Source organism: Leptosomus discolor, chromosome 11, assembly GCF_034619465.1.
Source record: "Leptosomus discolor isolate bLepDis1 chromosome 11, bLepDis1.hap2, whole genome shotgun sequence".
Taxonomy (NCBI): Eukaryota; Metazoa; Chordata; class Aves; order Leptosomiformes; family Leptosomidae; genus Leptosomus; species Leptosomus discolor.
Window position 1 is genome coordinate 11,555,834 of NC_141401.1, and position 16,085 is coordinate 11,571,918.

The following is a 16,085-nucleotide window of genomic DNA, read 5'->3' on the forward strand; positions in this document are numbered from 1 at the left end:
TCCTTCAAAAAGCCAGCCATAAAACCTGTATTGCTGACAGAAGTAGTTTCAATCATACTGCTGAAAGTGAGGAGTATGTAAGAATAAATCATTTACCAGACCACTGTAGACACCACTGATCAAGCACCAGAGCTCATGCAGTCGTTTTAACAAAAGTGAAATTAATTTCTTAATTTTCTATGCTTATTTTAGAAGCTGAACCATTGCTACCTATCTGACTCATAACTAGTCAAAATAAGATTGCAGGGTACCACGGCGGCGGATATCACATGTCCAGCAATGGAAACCACCTCCCAATGAATTGGCGTGGCGAATATTCACTTTAATTGTAGAAATGCCTGCAAGAAACATACATTGCATACTTTAAAATTAAAATCTCAAATTCATGTGGTAAGCTTTGATCAGTATATTAGATAATGCTTTATCAGATCATATGGCTAGATGCAAGCACAGAAAGTATTTCCTACTTATTTGTTAAGAATTTATTTTCCCAAATTCTAGGAAGAGAACAAACCAGGAACATAGCTGGCTTGCTTATTCCAGCGATACCCCCAGGAATACACAGTGCCTGGGGCACAGCCGGTGTTTGATGTGTTATGATGTGCCAGTAATAAAAAGAAAAATTCAGCTTTTGCGGTATGTGACCAATTAGGTGAAATTCTGCTACAATATAGGACCAGGGCACATTTACACAAATCTGTGTGAGCATTTATGGTTCAGACACTGAATGTGCTCTTTCAAGTGCCTGTCAAGAAAAGAAGCATTCAAAGTACAGAGCTCTGAGTCCCTCTTTCTCTGAAAGGAGAAAGAGCCTGTCATACTTACTACCTAGGCTAAGCCTCCTCCCACTTCTTTTCAGCTCTGATGTTTCAGCTGTGGCTCAGCTTATAGAAAGTCCTGACAGACGGACTCTGATCAGAAGACGTTTCTGTTACGAAGTTTGCCTTTTTGCTTCTTGCTACTTTCAGGAGCTCGGCAGAATCCACCATCTACGTCAGCAATAGTTTTGTTCCCAATAGACCCATCTCAGTCCTAGGAACTTGCTGACTACAGGAGTTTATTTAGAACTCACACAGACTGTGAAGTTCAAGTGTGAAAGATATGTCATGATTAGCATTAATAGCCTCATTTTAAAGTACTTTCCAGCATTTATAAACTCTCAGCTCCTTGGTCATGCAGAGAATTAAAACAAACTGAGACTGAAAAGCTAAGTGATTCACTAAAGGTTGTACAGCCAGTCTTTAAAAGCAGATTAAAGCATTAAACTGCATGGTTCTCACCTGCAGTCATCTCAGATTTGAGAGAAGCTTCAATAAATGCACTCACATCCATGGCACCAATGCTTCTTCTAGGTTCACAGTTGCTATCTTCCACCTTTGGATCATTCTCTCCTTCCCATCAGTTTTCTCCCTTTAAAGGAGTCTTCTGCTACCACGGAGTATTATCTTTTACTCTACAATACAGTGAGCCCTCACTTCCCTTGGCTTCTCATCTACCCACCAGTCTTCTTCCTACCTTGTCAACTTTTGCATCACCATGTATTTATCCTGCAGCAACAGTCAGATGGCTGTAGCACCAAGCAATCTGGACACCCTCCTACTAAACAACTATGAGCCACAAGTAGATCTACCTACATCTTTCCCTCCCAGCATGATGGAAGCAGTTGGATTAACTGCATGAGTTCAGATTTTCAAGTGTATATTGTCTGTCTCTGCAGCAAGCTGTGCATAATAAGACTTTTAGATCTCATATTTAATTGCAGTTCTCCTGCCACTGCATAGCTAAAGGAATTCCACCCTATCATGAGGTTACAGCTCACAGGACTGAGATTCTCCATAAATGAGATGAAATACCTGGGTAAAGTGGTCTTAAACTACAATGAGTTTGAAACTAGAAAACTCTGTCAGCATTTTGGCAATGAGGGATAGTCAGCTCTAAATCACTCAACAATATGCATGCTCAACATCTCCAAGACAGATTTTTGACCTCCAAACTGAACAGTTTTACATTAAAAAAGCTCATTCAAAAGCATGCTAGCAGTAAGTTTAACTGCTACTCACACCTTTATTTGCTGCAAGCTGTAGGGGACACAAGATGTAAGAAGCCCATATTCATATGGCTGAAGTATTCAGGAGAGAAATCACTGAACGATTCTTACTTGCTAATCCAACTGTTTGAGTACCTTTTCCAATGCTGGCTGCTTTGGCTACTTTAAGTGAAACCTCCATTCATCCTGATGCACATAGCTGGTACCATGATAATTATGGTTTAAGTATATGTTGAAATATGTTAGGACATACCCAGATTTTCAAACATCTTCTGAATTGATGTCTCATTGGCATCCACCATCACACGTTTCTCATCCAGCATTAGGACATTCATGGAGAGCCATTTAGAAGACATCCACAGTGGGTGATCTAAACACATGAGAATGAACCTTCTACTGTAGCAATGTTGCCCCATATTAATGATCTTAAGAATGCTTTTGGGATTATCAGAAAAGAAAGAGTGACTATACCATCTGGGATGAGTGGCGCTGGGGGGCGAATCACGGTCCAGCCTGCTTTCTTGAAAAGCTCAATCTGGAAGAGCAACTTAATTAGATTCTTAACAGGGTTCTTAAAGTATCACATTATGTCCTCCAACCTATGCCACATTTTCCCAGGCTGCTTCAATATACATGACATCCCCTTCCCTCTGTTCACTACTTTTTGTCCTCATTCAAGTTCCATCTACAAATCCATTTTCATACAAGCATTTTTGAAAGCTTTTTCAAACTTTGCCTACCACTACCATTTGCTTCTACTGTTCTTATATATGCTAGGTATGCTAAGATATGTTAAAGACAAAAGTAACACATGTAGTTTGGAGCCTGTGAAATAAAGATATTGGTAGCAGCACAAAACTACTACATTATTTCTTTTTGGTATTATTTCTTCCCATATGGCTGTAAGAGCCATTGATATGAATTACACTGCCATTTAGAGAAACAAAACCACCAAAAATACCACATAAAATTATGTTTGCATCATGCTTCAAAGGAAACTTAACATGCAGTTTATTTAACAAAGGGAACAAAATAAAGGCATCCTAGGGAATAACTTGTGCCTCTAAGAATTACACAATTAAGCTAAAAATAAGAGAAAGACAATTTGGCCAAGGACAATTGACTTTTCAACTTCGTTGCCTGAATACTTGGAAGAGCTCTTTATTCAAGTGTCACCACGAGGTGGTGCTCCGACTCCGAATACTCAATAACCAGCCTGGCCTGCCAAAGAAAAGCTCCCTTTCGCCCACACCTCCCCCCGCCATTTCCCGGTCATCCAGAACTGCCAGATCAGCATCGAGCTTTGCTACCTCCACGGACAGCAGTTTTCTATGAAGAAGGTCCGAACACATGGGTTTAACACAAGGAGACCAAAAGCGTGCTCTTGCAAGTAAGATTATGAAAAGCAAGGGAAGCGAAAAGGGGAGGAAAAGACTATGATTGTTTTAAAAATTATATTCTCATAATGGATATTACAAGAGGCAGTAATTCAATGGGACCATTTGCATTGAAGCCACTTGCTGAGACGAGACTAATATTGCTTCTAAGAGCTATGCTGTGCTCATGGTTCCATAATCTCTACTGCACCCAGCTCTATCTCACTGATTCAGTATTGGCTCAGCTATTCCCATATGGTTGTACGGCTGCTGAAATCATGGGGATCCTCACAAAAACCCTCAAACACTGACAGTACAGGTAACATGTCTGTAACAGAGATGAGCTTTTACTCTCTGGAAGGCTTTTCTGATCCAATTGCACTGTTTAGCAATATTAGCTTTTTTTCCCCAGAGTGAAGCAGGTGGTTTTACACACTGAACCATGTCCCTCCTCTTTCCTACTCTTCAGAAAGTATTCAAAACTGAATGCCTGAGCAACTACCAGCCCTCTGCCATTGGTACAGTTAATACTCAAGGAGACACTTCTGACATAAGAATAAAAAGGGGGATTATTCATCTGAGCAGCAGAAAACCCTCGATTTCTCCTTGGATACAATTAATATATTTAAGTAGTGGAAGTGTTCAGAGAAGTGGCATATCCTATGTGCATACTTTGATACTGCATTATTACAAAATATATCACTTCCATCATATTTAAACTATGTACATAGGAAGAAAAACACAACACATCCACCTAGCCTCACAATAAGAAAGCACAAAGTGCAGTAGCAGAAAACTGAGGAAGAACAATGATCATTGCACTGCTGAGAAAGTTCTAGAGTCAAGATGCAAATATTTCTCTAAGTTCCTGAACAACTGTCCAAATGCTATTTACATTCAATAATTTAATGTTATTCAAGTGTATACAAAATAAATTTGTGGATTAGCAATTATCCAGCAGGGACCTAATCCATCTGAGTAACTTCTAAACACAAAACACTTCCCCCTTTGCTACACTCTTACCTGACGGCAGGGACGGTCTGGGTTAGAGAGCACAAGACCAGGTCCAATGATATTAAAAGTGGCATCAATGTGCATAGGGTTCGGATCCTTAAAGGATATTATATGCACTCTATAGTCTGGTGCAAGATGTCGCCTCATCCATTCAATGCCCATGTAATTTGTAACCTGAAAACAGGACAAAGTAAGTTTCACTAGGCTAGAATATAAACTGCATCCAAGCTTAGTTTGTCTAAAGTTTTATTTAAATAAATATTTAAAGCCAAAATAATAGAAGTTTGTGCCTTAGAACGCCTTTGCTATAAGACAGTCTCGCCCTGTATATCAGACATTCTACAAATAGCAACTTCTTTTGTCAACACCCTTATTTTAATGCTGTTCAGGAGTTTAAAAAGACATAAATACAAGTATCAATCATTAAGATAGATACCAAAATTGCTGGAAGAAACCTTTGGTTACCTGGCTTCTTTGTACAAAGATATCTCTTCCAGCTCTAATGAAGTCAGCAGCATCAAAGCATGGCTCAAATTCAGTAGTTACAAATTTTCCCTGAGCAGCCAGTTTATGCCTGTCTTCAACAGAGCGGATTGGATAATCCTAGTTACAGAAAAAGAAGGAACAGTTTAAGTTGGAGATGGTGAGGGAAAGTCTTCAAACTATTTGCTACTGAAGAATATTTTGAAATGAAGAAAGTATGTTTATATTGATAGCTATTATGTTCCTTGGAGGTGGTTTGTTTTACTTGTTACTAGAATAAAAAAAAAAGAAAGCATAAACATGGAAGTTTAAGTAAAATGTTTTAAGTACATTCAAAAATAGGTGATAAGAAACAATTGTTATACTAGAAGTTAATTGCTCTTCAGAGCCACGGTCTCTATGACATTCTGGCTTCTGGATCAATGGTATTCATTACCAGTGGAGTTTAACTATCCATCCAACAAACCACTGCATAGCGACAGAAATACTGGTATGCAGGCTATTTCCTAACAAAGTAGACTCCCTACTTTCTCCACATTTTAGAATGGAGCAGTACACCTCAAACTAGAAAGCAGATATTCAGGAATTTAAATAGATTTTAGAATGAAGCAATGCAATTAAGAACAAATCAAGTGTAAAAAACAGCACAAAAAAATACTGGATAGGCAGTTTCTATGCTTTAGAACAGGCTCTGGAAGTTTTCTAATATTTTCCCATTACTTCTATCCAAAAGAATGGCAAAACTCATCTTTAGCAAAGTCAAGAAATCGGTGCATAATTTGAGGTCCCTACATTCTTCAGGAAGTTTTCAAAGAGACATTTTTTCCTCAAAATACATGCAACTTTTGCTACAAAGCCTCAGTCAACTAAGGCAGTTTTGTTTAACAAAGACTTCTTTGCATCATAAGATGAGACTGTTCACAGAAAGTTATAATCGTTCCACGACCAGTTTTATTGCACTTACTGCAAATGCTTTGACCAACTTCCTAATCCATTTGGAGGTCTATAGAAAACTACCAAAATTGTCTGAGTCAAAATTATTACAAAAGAAAAAAATTAAGGAAATAATTCACTTAAATATTTGGAAGGTAAATACCTACAGTCTAGATCCTCCACAAAATACTAATCATCATGCAAAACAATTATTATACGATCTTTTTTCTGTGACAAAACACATTATTTCTCATTTTCCTGATACACTCAGAACATACAGACATTCTCAGGGAATCTTAATTCTTTCAAGTAATACTTGTGATGTCTTCCTAGCATTCCTTCCTCTTTAGTAATGCTAAGTTACAGCCAGTAATCAAAACAATTCAAAGCAGACTTGAATTCAATAGACAGAGCTTCCTGTTTCTTATTCCCTAATTGCACACACAGTTTCAGCTGGAAAGGCTACAGAATATTTGCATACACTAGAAAAAACACAAATTTACAGAGTTGTTTTGTGCCATTCCCCTCCACCCACTCCCTCAATTTTGCAAAGCCTAGATAATCAGGTTGAAACTATCAACAAAATTCTGCATAACCAGAACAGAAGTTCTGAAGCAAGATGAGAACAATACCTGATCATAGAGTTCATCTGCCATTGTGGGTTTGGGGGCAGTTGTCCACTTAGCACCACAGTTGAAATAATCTTTGATTATTCGTCTATACGCTCTGTACTCAAAGAACCGAGCACGCCAAGCCATAGGTGCTTCAATAATTTCATTTCCCACCACCAACAGGATGTCTCTTGGCATAGCAGCATACATACCTGCAAGGAAAAAGGCCACTAACCTATGAGACAAATACGCTTCTCAGCTCTTTCACTTCTATCCAAAAGAATGGCAAAAACCATCTCTAGCAAAGTCAGGAAATGAGTGCACAATCTGAGGTCCTTCCATTCTTCAAGAAGTTTTCAAAGGGACATTTTTTCTTCAAAATACATGCAACTTTTGCTACAAAGCCTCAGTCATAACAAGTTCACAGCTAGGTGAAAGACATCCACAATCCACAAGCCTCCATCTCATAATTTGGTTAACAGAAATTAACAAGACAAATGCTTATGAATTACTCAGATAACTTTGAAAGGTGATGACGGGGAGCAGTTTTTCCAAGTGGACCCCATTTCTTTACAGGCCATCCTTTTAGAAAGTACAGCATAGAAGAGAAATTTGATGGAACACAGAACTAGTGCTGTAACTAGTAACTAGTCTCAATAGATTTTTCATTAATATTATCTGTTCCCTAATGAATTTGAATTCCACTAGAACAACTGAAGAACACATTCGACATGAAAGGAGCCTGGAGAGTACGCTTGGTGCAAAGCTGAGTATGAGCCACTGTGCTCTCACTGCAAATAACCAAAGCCATATTGTGCTACACAAAGAGGAATGTGGCCAGCAGATACAGACATTCAGATTTCCTTGACACTAGTGAGGATCCTCCTGGAAAACTGTTTCCAGTTTGGGCCTCCATAGTTCAAGATGGATCCAACTCAAGGATCCAAAAAAGGGCTATCGAGACAGTCAGGGGGACCTTACAGCACATGACCTGGGAGAGGTGGAGGGGCCTCACCTTATTTCACATGGCACGTAAGGGACAAAGCAGTTACAGCCTACAGCTATTTTCGGGGTCATTAAACACAACAGATGAACGCTTCTTAGTAGTGGCAGTAACAACATAGCAAGGGAATCTGGCCACAAATGCTGGTGTGGGAAGTTCAAGTTCAATATTAGGAAAATATCTTTCATTAGGAAATCAATGCAGCACTGAAACAGGTCAGTAAATCAGATGGCAGAATCTCCATCCCGGAGATTTTCCAAGTCATAGCCACACAAAGCCATCACTGACCTCATCTAGTACTGGCAATAATCCTGCTCCAACCAAGAAGGTAGACTGACTAGATGACATCCAAAAGATCTGAGACAAGAGCTAAACAGACAAGGCCTTCAACAATGGAAGAATATTTACCTGTAGACTCAAAATCAGGTGTTTTATACTTCACAGACCAGTCAATTGGATCAGGCCTCTTGACAATTACACCTTCTCTTTTCAAAATATTGCACATCTCTTCAATTTCAGCAATAGCTTTTTTTAAATGGTCTTTGGGGAAGCTCTGGCCTCCAAATTTCTGATAAAATCCCCAATACTTTTCATATGTGTTGGCCTACAACAAAAGGATAGGTAAGTTACAAAGAATAAGCATCAGGTTTTTTCGTAGACTGAAATAGATGCCCAAGACAAAATTCTTAATGTTTAAAGTTTCTTGTTTTTCTTTCACTGACTTCCCTTTTTTTTGTATGTGTTAATACCCTAACATGTTGTAGTATGCCTTATATTTAATTCCTGCAATATTTTGAAGAGTTGCTAAGAAATATCATGCCGATTCTTCTAAAATAAAGGGGCAGGAGAGGAGGAAAAAAAAAAGGGAGAAGCATTAATGCTTCAGATAAATGCTCAATTATTCCTGGTTGAGAATCCCCATCCTCATAGCACCCTGTATTTATTTTTTGTCTTTACTACTTCTATTTATACACACCAATGGCAAGGTTTCACTCAGATGTTTTATGATGTGCATGCGTCCAGTCATTAAACTCATACAAGTGCAGGTGTTAGGCTAGTTGTGAATGGCTGATGTCTTCACAAATACATACAGCCACAAAGTTAAGTTTCAGCTGTATGTGCTAAGCAGGCTCACTGAACTAGCAGACAGCTTTGGTACTGCTAACAGACTGTACATGTGGCATGATGCCCCAGAAGAAGTCCTCTGAGGAACAGTAGGACAAAAGGGAAAGGCATTCTGGGACGGGGAGGAGTAAATACACATTTCATTCCCACTTGCAAGTTTAGTTTGACTTTTAGATGGGATTTTCAGGATATTTCATTTCCTCATATTTTTGGATATAGGTGGATCAGTAGCTTGTATTACTTGTTTCTACTGATGGAAATACTATTATAAATAATGTAATAAACATTTCTAGAAGTCTCTTCCCCTCTTTAGCCAAAGCCCTACAAAGTCTCATTATTTATCAAATCAGATGAAACCCAAGAGACTATGTTACACTTCAGTTAGTATTTAGTGGCTAGTATTGCCAAGCAGCCATGAAAGATTTTGTCCTTATTACACTAGACCTGTACAAACACACCAAACACAGCAAACACTATAGACTCTGCTATTTCATAAGGCTAGCAGATATGTTTTTAAACAAAAACGACCTGGAGCTCATCTCCAAAATGCATACATCTGTAGTCACCTTGTTACAACCTCACTTCGGTACTGTCACAGTGGTGACATCAGGAATCCTAAAGCCATCCCCAAGTACAGGTAACATGCCTTGTTGGCTAGAAGGGGCCATAGTTCAGGTACAGCAGCAGTCTAGAAAATGCAAGAAATACTGAATTCACCTGTCGGGGTTGGATTAAAGCAAGTACAAAATTTACAGGCCTACATCCCCTGCTCCTGAAATCCTGTGAGTCTTCTCAAATTAAAAACTAATTCAAAATAATGTCCTAGTACACATGGTTAAGAAATCCAGAGATATAAACAAAACAAATTATGCTGCTTCAGTTCAGTGTATCTTCATTCAGATTTAGAAGCTGTGAAACCAGCAGTTTTGATGGGTCTCTGCTAACACTACATGACAGAGGAATGAGTGCATATGGAGCTCTTCTGGAATGACAGCAGAAAGGATCAGGAGCAGGTGAGCAAGTGGTCAGGCTTCCTGCTACCAAACTGAGTCCATCAGCACAAGTGACAGCAATAGGATGCAGGAGAACTTGTTCTTCCAAACATAAGGTTATGTCCTGACTACCTTCCAGAAAGCAACGTTCGGTACAAAAACAACGCAATGATATTCCTTTCGTGCTAGTTTTGTCATAGAATCATAGAATGCATTGGGCTGGAAGGGACCCCCAAAGGCCATCTAGTCCAACCCCCCTGCAGTGAGCAGGGACATCTTTAGCTGGATCAGGTTGTTGGTGAGCCCTGAGCAGGCATCATCTGAAAGCATGCCTGATCTCTGCAACAATCCAGGCTATCCACTCTGTTCTCTGCTATTTCTGGATATTTGCCCTTATGCTAGAGAGGTAAGACAGAAGGAAGAGAAAATTCAACTTTTTAGACATCATTAACATTTATATAGAGAGCGCAAGCAAAGGTCTCAGCACAGCCATCCTGCTCCTCCAGTACTGAAGCTCCCTCCCATCCTTCCCGACAGATTTTATTCTCTTTCTCTAAGTGAGGTCTTGCATAATTTGATCACCTCAGGCTTGCCAGCTGTTCAGAAGTCACATGCAGATCATATGAAGTGCCTAGCATTCCTATGGAAACCTGTTCTGCTAATGAGACAAATTTGTCCTAAGGAGTAAAGCTAGATATTTTCAGAGCCACCCATGACATATTTGAATATCACTAATTCCTAAGAGCTGCAGCTCCCCTCTTCACCACGTGTCCTCTAGTACCGCTCTTTTTCAAATCTGAGAAATAACACTTGTGTTGCACTAACACCATAGCATAATCTTAAAGTTCAACAGAATAAGGGCTAACACCATAACACCACTCATACTCCCTACCTTCTGAATAACTGGGAAAAGGATATATGGCTCTGACATCTCTTTCACACCAATTCAGGGCTGAGATTTCAGGCCCCTTTGATCATATACATATAACTCATTTCAGTCTGTTCAAAAAGTACCATGGCCAGGACACAGAAAAGAGCTTTAAATAATCTCCTCAATGCACTTTATAACTTACTGTCTGAGAGAACCTGAGAAACCGTAAGAGCATTTAAGAAAAACTTTCTTTTCAGAAAGAAATTTAGGAGTGTGCTGTAAGGAAAAGATTGTATTTAAGAAACAGCAGAATTACTCTGTATAGTTGCTATATATTTTAAACATTTGTGGTGGAAAACAATTAAAATTATAAATGTTAATGGTCTCGAGATGTACCTTAAAGCCAGTAATAAGTTATTAAATTTAGTACACTGAAACATCAAAATGCTTTTTGCCTAATTCTGTGGTAAACACCACCCCCCCACACCTTCTCACTCAAGATATAATGATCTGTGGTAATAACACCTCTTTACCAAAAATGCGTTATTATTCACAAAATATACTGAAAAACATTGCAGAGTACAAAGCTATAAAGCTCAACTGTTCGACTGTCAGCTGCTTCCGAGTAATACATCTGAACTGTAATATTTTTGACCAAAGCACCAATTCAAAAAAGGGCATCTTCCTAATTAATGTAGTCTTAACCTCCTAGTTAAGATTTCCCATGTTTCCCCAATAGTGTATTTACCTCTACATAACCCATTTCAAGGTCCCAAAAGGATCTGCAATAGTACCATCTCATTAATATTCACCAGATATGTAGGGCTCCCTATTCAATTCCTTTCTTCCTCCTTACACCAAGCATAGCATGCCCACATCACAGCAAAAAGACTTGTGTATACCAAAACCATGTCTCAAATTACAAGAGTGCTGAATGCAGCCATACTTCCTGCACATCTGCATTTTGTAAATAAACATGCGCACAATCTTAAAACACAACTTAGAAGTACCTCAAAGGAAGTATTTACCAAAGTGTTATAATTCAAGATGTGTTTTTTTCAAGATTTTTCCTTCTACAATTCAAAATTGCTAGTTTAAAACTGTGGTTTTTATAACCAATGACCCTCATTCATACTTGGCAGAAGGCATTGCTACTTACAGGGACAGTAACAGGGATTTCTGGCTGTTGTATTACACTGGAGCAACACACACACCTTACCTTTCAGCCACACAGATTTGAGCAATAACTGAATCTATTAACATCTTTCAGTACTGGCAAAGTAGGAATTGGATTACTTTTTGAGTTATTCAGCAACACCCCCAGGTAAAGTTACTGTTGCAGTTTGTACAGTAAAATTTAAGACAAAAGCAGAGAAAACTAGAAGAAATCACACCTCAGCTGGCACACTCTATTACTATTACCTGTTGTGGCCAAAGTATCCTTTAGACTTGGCAGTTTACATAAAGCAAACATAAAGCTTCTTTAACCCCCAGCTATAGGTATTTGAATTGCAGAGGTAATGCTATATGACATTCCTCACTGAGCTTTTGATACTGTATGTAACAGCAAGTGAAGTTCTGACCCAATTTGATTAGTTATGGCTTAATAAGCAGTAGAACCAGGCTAGCTGTATAGCACGTCACACTTCAGAAAGGTAGACATCTGAAAGAATTTTTTCCAACATTGAAGTCAGCCCTTGGTCACCACTTGAGAACAGTTTTGCCTCACTTAATGTTACAATGTAAGAAGTTAGACATGTGGGGTTTTTTACTTACTTTTTCTGTACATTCATTATGGCAGTTTTAAGTACGTAAACACACATACATACACTTGTACATTAGAAATGCCAGTTGCCATTCACTTCTTTTTCTGAAGCTGCTAGAATATCTTTGGAGAGTCTGAAACAGGATTCCACAGGTTGGTAACTAAGGCTCAGATTTCAAGGAGTAAATACCAGTCATAATGAAGTCAGTGGTAAAGTTGCATTCAGTGGGGCCAAGATACCATCTCAAATGTCCCAATGTAAATCAAATGATTACTCTTCTATCTGGGGATTAGAACTACCAAACTGCAGTAATTCATTCACACTCCTCCAACCACTTTTGCCTAGAATCATAGCCCAGATGCTGAAGGGAAGTATAGAAACATAAAAGGTACTAGGGGAAGAGAAGTCTTCTCCACAAGTACATCCCAAACTACCATTTCCAGCACATTAAACATATTTTCAGGATCTGTTTGCCATTTCCTCAATATCAAATCAGAAGAATTCCCTTTCTTGTTTTAACTGAGGTCTTCTGGTTAACTTCCGCAAGATAGCCTTTAAAATTTTACTAAGATCTCTTCAGCAGAAGCAGTGTGCCAGCTCATTTTGCTGTGATAGCCATGGACTACATGCTGCCTTGGGGGGTAGTACTGTACTGTGACACTGGAAGAGAACAATTGAAAATCACCCTCACAAATGCAGGTAACAACACATACTTAGCAACTTTAAAGTCCAGGTAAAACACCCAATAAAAACCTAGAGCAAGCCCATGGTTTGAGTGTTCCTGTTCTAAAACACAAAATTTCAGAAAACGAAGAAATGTGGATTTATTTATATTGCTATTGTAGTTTTAAGCACAGAAAACCCCTGAAAGACAGAGGAGTATGTGTTTCCATACAATACTTACTGTAGCACATAGAGTTGCAGTGAGCTGTTTAAGAGCTATTTAAACAGAATGGTCCTGCTAGTCTCCAGGTATAGAACTCAGTCTTTCCAAGCCTATTAAGTAGAAAACTACACCTTTTTTTCAAGTGATAACCTACTTGGTTTTGAGCCCAATTAAACTTTTATCAGTCCTACCATTTCAAAAGCTAGAGCATGTACTTCAGTAGCATCAGGGCTATATTACTAGAGCAGACTGCACATATTAGAGATTCCCTCTACTATTGACTTCTGTTAAAACAGGTAATTCAGTTTTAAGTAGAAAGAAAAAGCACATCCCCCACCAACATGGCTATGCTGTAGTTCCACAGATGTAAACGACTACTTCGAAAGAAGCAGCCTTAAGAGTAAACACCACACTTGTTCACTGCAAAGCACAAGCAAATTGTATATATAAAAGCTGCGTTATTTCCTACGTACAGGATTTTTTTTATTATTGTTTACCTTAACCTCCACAGAAAAAGGCGGGACACAAGCATTTTCAGCTCTTCCCACAATGACCTCTTCCAGCGGGTCCCATTCGTTGTATGAGCAAACGGGACAGTCCTTAGGCCCAGGGCTAGTGGCCTTGTTGTCATCGGCAGCACAGGTGTTCTGGGAGGCCGTGGCTGCCTGGGTGCTCTGGAAAGATCGCTGCACCCACCCTGTAAAGGCTCTTCCAAGCTTAAAATGAAGACAAGAATGAAAGTTACGTTTCCCTCACAAAAGGCAAAAAGCAGTGGGTCAGCCCACGGGTGCCTTACGCCGTAACCCCAAAGCACGTACACGCCTTGGGCCGTTAACAGCCACGCACCGCTGGTTACAGCCGCCCGGGTTCATTCACCGCCCGCGGGACGCCGAGCGGACAACCCGCCTCTCCAACACGGCCGGGAAGGGCGGGACGCCGCAGCACGGCGCCGGCGGCGGCGCCCCGGGGCACCGGGCTCTGCGCTGCCGCGCCGGGAGGAGGCGCGGGGGACCCCCGGCCCGAGACGCCCGCAGCCGCCCCGCGCCCCTCGCCGCCGCTCCGCTAGTGCGGAGGAGGCGCGCAGGACCCTCCCGGCGGGGTCCGCCCGCCCCCCAGCCCCCCGCCCGGCGGCGGCCCCGCGCGGCACCGACCCGCGAGCCGATGTAATGCGCCGCCTCGGCTCCGCGGCTGCCCCCGCGCAAGCACCGCACTCGCAGCATCACTGCCGGCACGGCACGGCACGGCACGGCTCGGCTCGGCTCGGCTCGGCTCGGCACCCCTCCGCGCCCGCCCCCCGGCACGGCCACCGCGCCCCGCGCCCGTCCCGCCGCCTTTATGGCGGCCCGCCACGCCCCCCGCCCGCCACGCCATGAATATTCACCCAGTATTCATATCTTCATTAAACCTGGAGTAGACAAAATCAGTTCAAATTTACCAAAAAGGCCAATCATTCATACGTTAAGAATTCAGATTTTCAGACTGCAACCTGAAGATTTTGTGATTCACCTAAAAATATTTTAATTCCTTAATAACTGAAGGGGTGTTTCAAGAATATCCCAAACACTTAATTTCAAATTCCGGCTTCTCATAATGCATATTGTGACATGGTGAAAAGGCATCTTGAAATGAAAACCTAAACTGGCTAGCTCCTAGTAGGCCTACTCTTATTTTCCCCTGCGAAATCTCTGCATGATAAAATAGAGAGGTGTCTTCAAAAATACTATCTCAACAGAACTGCAGTCTACAACGAAAAACATGTTTGCTACCAACTCTACTCATATTCAGTATATCCCCCTCAGCCTGATAGGTTATTCCGTATTGCATCTCAACTTGCCATACAAGTTCACTTTTAAATCACTTGGGTTTGCCTTACAAAAGTAAAAAGCAGACATAGCAAAAATTAGTTTTGCCTGAGTTCCTCTGTTTAAAGTTGTAAAAATCTGTGTCTTTCTTTCAACCTCATTATTTTCGGTTCCGCCATTATCACCCACGCTGTGCCTGGCATTTCTTCAGCCTTGTTCAATACTCCTTCAGCCTGTGCTTCATGATCCAGAGCCAGTGCAGCGGGGCATGGCTGTGAACAGACATCACATTTAACTTTCCTTCTGCAGGTAAGATCACGGGGAGCGCTAGTGAAGTCAGCAGACACATCTATAGCAGCAAAAAGGTAAACATCACTAGTAGTAACTTCTATTGTAACGTATATATGTAAACATAAGCCATGGTCTTGGAATACAGCAAATCAGCTACAGTTTTAACACGCCTTAGACACATGAGTAAGCAAGTTTCATTCTAGTGGGTAATTAATCATTCAGCAGTTCGCCTTTTTGGCACAGGTAGACACTACTCCTTCCCAGGAGAAATAGGACAGTGCAAGTTCTCTCTTCATGAATTTACATACTTCTCAGAGAAAAGTTAATTGTTTCGGTTGGTATGATATCAAGTATGCTTTACCCTGTTTCATATGACTGCAGAACTTTTTCGTAACTCTCTTGTCTAGTTTGTTAGGATTCATTTGTAACAGAATTGCCTCAAACACTATTTTTGTATCGAAAAGGGTACAAGGATTTTTTTTTTAGTTTCAAAAAGAAATTTTATCGATGCTACTTAATTCCTAGTTACCAATTTTTGTCACCTATTTAATTAAAAAAACCCACAAACCCTTAAGTTTATGCTAGTTCTGCTCAAACGCTTGTTATTTGATTCAGTCGATTTTGCTAAGGTCACTCTACTCACATTGACCTAAAAAAATTAATGATTGGCTTGTGGCTAAAGCCAAAGGTCTTGCTTCTTTTTCTGTCCTTTTCAACTTATCAGCTAGTTTTGGACCTTTGGATCATTCTTTGTCAACTCAGTTTACACAGGTTTTCTGACTCTGCATAATACATCTTTTCCTCCTCACTACATATGTTTGATGCTTTATAGGGTCCCTAGAATAGTCCTTGCCATCATTGCAATGAGCTTTGTGCTGAATGCTC

At 40.3% G+C, this 16,085-nt stretch overlaps 1 protein-coding gene across 1 annotated transcript; it reads right to left on the minus strand.

The window, feature by feature from the left end:
* Positions 1–225: 225 nt before the first annotated feature.
* Positions 226–14,327, minus strand: GATM (glycine amidinotransferase). The gene is made up of 9 exons (XM_086471660.1): positions 14,259–14,327; positions 13,605–13,823; positions 7,876–8,071; positions 6,486–6,676; positions 4,903–5,040; positions 4,447–4,611; positions 2,519–2,582; positions 2,301–2,417; positions 226–338 (listed from the first exon to the last, which is right to left on the minus strand). The coding sequence occupies exons 1-9, from the start codon at positions 14,325–14,327 to the stop codon at positions 226–228; spliced, it is 1,272 nt and encodes a 423-aa protein (XP_086327786.1).
* Positions 14,328–16,085: the final 1,758 nt, after the last annotated feature.